The following is a 6,544-nucleotide window of genomic DNA, read 5'->3' as shown; positions in this document are numbered from 1 at the left end:
AGAGAGAGAGAGAGAGAGAGAGAGAGAGAGAGAGAGAGAGAGAGAGAGAAACACACCCTTGGCCCTCTTGGCCCTTCAGGGGCTTGTGCCCAAGATCCTTCCTGATACCTTGCCATGTGCAGGGATGGGAGGCTATAATAATTGGGACACACCCTAAAGCCCCATGCAAGTAAAATAGAGAAACTGTTGATATGTGACCATCTGTGAGTTGATACTTCAAGACATGTTCCATTTTCTCATTCCACCATCACTTACATAACACAAACTTAAAGATAAAATTGAGAGCATTTTAATAGGCTGATCCTACAATGCTAAACAGCAAGTGTAGAACTCCCAGAGGGATCCTGCTAGTCTCTGGCTTCTGAAGCTAGACCGGCCGGGGAACCCTGGTGCCTGACACCATCTGACCAGACAATGTGCAGACATTTCTCCAAAGTAGAGTTAATTTTAAAGTCAAATGAATGCAGGAAGATTTTAGAAAAACAAAGCCCAGTGCTTCGGACATATTCTCCAGCTTCTTTCTTGAGAAAGAATGTTTTACAAGTTAAATGTTCTTTTCTACTTTAATTTATAAATCCAAGCATGAGTTTCTCTTTATTGCCTCCTCTCTGCTGATCATTTTTTTAAATGATATTTGTGATGTCAGGTTGACATGTTTTATGTCATTGTTAGTCTAGTTGGCAAGATCAATAGCAAACAGTATCTCTTGGTCTAATTTTTAAAAATAAATGGATTATCTCAGTAGGCATGAAATTATAGCAACTTGTCTCTATTCTCTTGTTCTCATTTCTGGACTAGAGTTTCAAATTGTAGAGTTCAGCACATGCTTTTGAGTATTTTGTGGGTGCTTGTAGTTTGATGGCCATCTATTCATTGACGAGTTTTGCTTTTTCCCTACCATATTCAAATATGCATAGAAAATCTTTTTTTGTCATATAAACCTAATTCAGGTTCCTTGCTTCCAAAAGGTGAAAAATTACTATACAGAATTAATTCTACAAGGAAGTTTCAAACTCACAGATCTTTTTCTGAGAATCTGTTAGTCATCAGCTCAAAGGCTTGGAATATGGGACAAGCCATGATGGTTCCCTTCCTTCCCCTTCCAACACTCCCTCCTCTTCCTTCTTCTGAGGTTCTAGTCTTCTATTTTGATTCAATAGAAAACTTGCCATGGTCCTCTCTGGCTATGCCTACAGAGCTATCACCATAGACTGGAGTAGGTGACTAAATACAGACTTAATAGAAAACATGTGTGAGTTCACTGGGGAAAGCTAAAAGAGAGTAAATCCTCACTGAGTTTCCTAAATTGAGAAACTTCCCTTGAACTCTGCCATCCTCTTCAACACTGCCAAGAATATGTGCTGGTGTTCCCCCCCCAAACCCAGTATCTTATGCCTGGAGGTCTTTCCCAGGGTAGATTGCCCTCTTTTATGGCATAACATCAGGATAGCATTTCTACCACCAGTTTCTAAGCTACTGGTCTTTCTCAGCACTATGGGGGGAGTAAACTTACCTTTAGTCAATATCCATATGACTGCCCCATTAACTTTGCTGTGCTAGCAAGTGTTCTTTCTTGCCAAGAATGACACACTGGACAGATCACCCTGTGTTTTGTATAAGGATCCATCAGCCAGGGCATGAGATGACATGTCCCCTTGTGACAGATTCCTCCAACCTCAGCGGGGGGGGGGGGGGTCTTTTGACATTTCACTACTATACATATAAAATCTTTTGAGGACAAGAAAAAAAGAGTGACTTTAAATGTAATGGCAGCTATGCCTTCGTGATAGGATAATATGGTCTACAATGTGAAATGGAAAAGAAACCCATAAATTTGCGAACACGGCATGGCGGTAGAAAGACAACCTATATGACTGTCCACACCTCACAAAGTCGTATGTCCACAGTGAAGGGAAAGAATCAGTCTAGGAGAAATCCAAGAAAAAGAGTTGGTTCTGCGATGTAAAAGTAGATCTGTTGCTTTGAGAAAGGAGCCCCAGCAGTAAGAAACAGTTGCAATTTGCAAGCAAGGCACAGAAGAAGCAGAGGCATGCAGAAAGGTTCAGGAGCCAGGCTTTGGCCCTGCCCTGGACCAGGCACCTCCTGAGTGATGGAGTCACCGATAGGTGTTCACATACTGTTTAACCCCTTGCTTTTTCTTTTCCATCTTCAGGAAGAGGCAGCCAGAATTCTCGCCCGGCAGCCAGTGTCCGTCGGCACATGTGCAGCTTTGAAAACCCCCACACTGCAGTGAATGTGTAAGCTGCATGGAAATACAGTGTTTTGCCCCTTGCTTTCTCTCTCCTGGGTATCTCCACTTTCTAACATGGAACCAATTGTGGTGCATGCCATCAAGAATGAGGGACTCATGGACGTGCCGTGGTTTGCACGACTGTCTTATCCAATCGTCCATCGTTCTTAAAAGGACACTGTCAAGCTGTTAGTTTTTCTGCTTGTTTTCTGTTCCAATGCAGCACTGTCCCCAGCTTTAAGGATTCACTTTGGTCTGTGACTCCCACTCATGAGCTCAAAAGTGAATCTTCCCCCCAACAAATTTGTCAGCTTCTTGGCAAACAGAGCCTTTCTTTTCTTTTCTTTTTTTTCTTTTCTTTTCCTTTTGCCTCCCCCCTCCCCCTGCTGTTGCACAAATGTTTGAAATAATTGCGTCTGCATTGAAGTAAAAGCTGTAGCTGAAATTAATGGAAAAGTCCCACAATGTGGGTGTACAAGGGCGGGTGCTAACATGAGCCGCTGCCGGGTGTCTCCCACACCCTAGGGAACACAAAACGAAAGGTTTGTGAGTCCCAGTTAAAGCAAATTTTATAAACAAACAAACAAATAAAAATAGTTTCCCCAGCATTCTATATGATTTTTATCAGACGTTTAAGTCGGATAAAAACCGTGCATGTTTGGTCCGATTTTTGACCTTTAGCTCTTGACAGTGTCTCTTTAAGTTAACCAAAGCACCTAGACCATGTTCGATTCATTGTGCACGGAGTCTGTGGTTTTTCTCAGCTGTTCCTTTACAGCCCTCCAAACGCCTGGGAGAGTCAAAGGTACACATTCCTGCAGCAGAGGGAGCCCACTGATGAGGTGTCTGTGGCTTGAATAGCTCTTCAGATAGAAGAGCCTAATTTGTTCCAATGTTTGGTACTGAGCTGGCCGCAGAGGCTGGTAAATGGAGCCATGCTGTCTCTTCCCTTTCCTCAGTGAAGTGTACCAGGAAGTCTGTAGCCTCCTCTTGCTACGCTACCCTGTAGAATCCTATATACATACAACGCAGCCACCACCAAATCATCCAGATGTAGGAAGGACACATTGGGTAGTCATGCTAGTGTTTTTAGCATGGCATTTGGGAAGCAACTATCAGAGTCACTGTACCATAGCTGGATGCCCTCCCTGACATTCTTCCAAGTTTAAGGCATTAAATATTTCTTGCACTGTGGGTGAGTCTAACCAAGGACACAGCAAGGAGATGCTAATTTGTGACAGCTGCTGGCTGCCTGTCAAAAGAGATTGATAGGGATGGACGTGTTTGTCCTGTCATGGCAGTAGGGCCAAAGGGAATCAACTGACTGTTCATGACTTAAAGGTGGGTTCCTACGAACAAAAGTACAACCCAAATACACTTCTTTGGTGTATTAAAGAAGAAAAAATAAACATATCAGCAAAGCTAACAGGTGAGTTGTTGAGAACGTTAAGAACAGACTTTTCAAGCCTCCTGTCTTCAGACTGTAAAGGAACAGAAAGAGATCAATGGCTTTCAACTTGTATCCCTCAGACTAAGGCCAGATATTTTTAGTCACGATTGTCCTGGCAAAATGAAAATAAGAAAATGTTCTTTCTTTAACCTTCAGTATCCACTGTATTTTGTAAAGAACATGCAAAGAGACTAATATAAGCAGTAAACTGGATCACTATGGTCTGTCTCTGTCTCTCTTGCCCTTGAGGAATAATCGAGGCAGAGCAACATAGTTTTTCCATATTTGCCAGGCAGACTGTGAGGACTGAAGGGCAGTAAGTGACTGGCATTAAAATCAAAGGCTGGCAGAAGGAGACATAAAAGAAATGATAGTGTTTGACTTGAACTTCCTTCATAAGTAACACAATTTATTCCTACCTCTGTTTCCTAAATGATTCTAATAGCATATGGGGAAAATCCCCTGGTACACACATTTTATCATTTTATAATAATTTGTAATTATATGTATACGTGTTGGTCCATATATATGACTACAGATACCCATGGAGATCAGAAGAGGATGTTGGATCACCCTAGAGTTACAGATGGTTGTGAGATACCCCAAGTGGGCGCCCATGTTTTCTGCAAGAACAGTGTGGGCCAGCTCACTTCAACATGAGAATTTCTTTCATCAGCTAGTAAATGATTAAAAATCAAAGACCTTTTGAAACTTTCTTGGGAAAATTTAATAACCACCAGAATTCTCTTGTTTGGAAATGACTCAGTAACTTTATCAGAACAGTAGGTACTCGTGCTGGAAGCAAAGCTCTAGAGATAGATATCCACACTTCATTGATTTTGATAAAATTAAACTTTTGGATATATTTCTATTGGTTCATTAAAGAAATCATGAAGTTATTGGAAAACAAAGTGCTGTGTGTATACTCATGCTCGTGTGTGTGTGTGTGTGTGTGTGTGTATGTGTATACATATTTGTGTGTTGTCCTTCATGCTATATCATGAAGTTTGGAGATGTAGGTAGGGATCAGTTGGCCTAAAGACTACTAAATAAGAGTGAAAGATTTTGGCTTCGTAAACGGTATATTTCGTTAAGACGATGGTTCTATGTCTAGCTAATTTTGAGGATAGAATTCAGAGAGAGGAAGAAGAAAACTCACAATAGTATTTAAGATTACCTACCTATCTAAAAAAAACATGAAGATTTTTTTTCTGGAATGTTTCAAGTAGTGAAACTAGTGCCAGTATGGAAAGTAACTTGGACTTTCCTGAAAAAACAGAAGCCTTTCTCAAATGATTTCAAATAGTCCCAATGCTTACGAATCTGCAAGAGCCACCTTCTAGATTGCATTCTGGTGTTATCTGGTTGATCCATATGTAACTGAGAGGAAGGACAGCTCCACTAGACTTGGGCCAGACTCCCTAAATTGGGACCACACCAAAGTGTAGCAGCACTAGGCTACCCTAGTGCTGGTGGCACATAGAGTCTGTTCTTGGTTGGATCTTTCTCTCCCTACTGGAACTCCCTAGTGTTTCCTGATACTCCTTTTTATTTCATTACATTGGTTACTAGTTTAGTGATCTTGAAGAGAGACAGGTGGAGAGAGAGATCATAGGTGTCTAAGTCAGGTAACAACTCATGGGAGCCAGTTCTTTCCTTCCACCATTTGAGTGCACTGTTTATTCTCAGGTCCTAAGACTTTGCAGTGAGTGCCATCACCCACTGGGCCATCTCAATGGACCTATTTCCCTTTTTCATAGAAAACAAATGATTGACTCCCCAGGTTCTAAGGAGGGAGCATTTCCTCTTTATGGGGAGGTTTTGTCTTTCCTGTGGCTCTCTTGATGCTGCTGGGAGACTCGTAAGTCTGTTGATGGAGACTTGCCTTGATGTCAGCCTGGTACCCACCACTCTTCTCAGAGAGCCTGTGCTCTGCTCAGGGAACCAGCACTTACCAAAACAAATGAAGCAGACAGGCTCATTCTGAGCACCAGCGACACAATAATCTGTTCATATGGCCCACTCCCATATTTTATATCTTTTGTGATATAATCATCATTTTATACAAATGCAACTACATTTGTATTTACTACCTTGAGATTCTCCATATTACAAGTAATGGCAAGTAGGCAAGATGGTTTAACTGTTCTCTAGCCTACTGCAAATACTGTCGTTTTGCTTTGTTTTGTTTGGGGCGGGGTGTTGTGGCCCTAAGCTAATGGAAGAAAATCAAAGAAAAACCTCAACCTGTTGATTTCCAGATTACAGACACAGACCAGTCAGTTCTGTTATGCATGAGAGAATGAAACACGTTTTCCCCTCTCCATCTCATCTTCCTGTTGTCTTATTATCACCAGACTTAGAGTCATAGCCTATGCCTCCAACAAATCAGCTTGAGCTACTTGTCCTGAATGAGCCAATTAAAAGAGACAATTGAAATAGTGAAACCCAGAGAAGGAGATTTATCCAGTGCAGCCACATTGAGATAGAGACAAAGAGACCCAGTGATTACCCAAGTCCATATTCTTGTCCTGACTTAAGGTTATGACTTAACTAGAGAATGGGAGGTGTGCAAAGCTAAGCAATTAGGCCAAAGGGTGCTTCTGCCCACCACCAGCTCATCTCCAAGCCTCTCCTTCAAGGTTGCCTGACAAGCTATAAAGCCTCTGGTGTTTCAGACATTTTTACTCCAAAGGATGAGGTGAGGGGGGCTTTGTGTTCTTGAGACCCATTATTTTATAGCCCTATAACCAGAGAGGCTCAAGGTAGGTTGTTTACACTACCGATCATTTCTCTTCTATCTATCTATCTATCTATCTATCTATCTATCTATCTATCTATCT

At 41.7% G+C, this 6,544-nt stretch overlaps 1 protein-coding gene across 2 annotated transcripts in view; it reads left to right on the top strand.

Annotated features, from left to right (window-relative positions):
• Positions 1 to 6,544, top strand: part of Grm1 (glutamate metabotropic receptor 1) — a 359,348-nt gene that overhangs the window by 348,191 nt on the left and 4,613 nt on the right. Inside the window, exon 8 of one of the 2 annotated variants that reach the window (XM_028777785.1) lies at positions 2,174 to 2,260. The exons of the other annotated variant lie outside the window; for it this stretch is intronic. Coding sequence (XP_028633618.1) covers positions 2,174 to 2,234 — 61 coding nt within the window. The 3' untranslated portion in view covers positions 2,235 to 2,260. Of the gene's footprint in view, positions 1 to 2,173; positions 2,261 to 6,544 lie in introns of those variants that run through there. 2 annotated transcript variants of the gene reach the window in all.

Source organism: Grammomys surdaster, unplaced genomic scaffold, assembly GCF_004785775.1.
Source record: "Grammomys surdaster isolate TR1022 unplaced genomic scaffold, NIH_TR_1.0 315, whole genome shotgun sequence".
NCBI classification, from domain to species: Eukaryota; Metazoa; Chordata; class Mammalia; order Rodentia; family Muridae; genus Grammomys; species Grammomys surdaster.
This window is presented reverse-complemented; position numbering and strand designations above follow the sequence as displayed.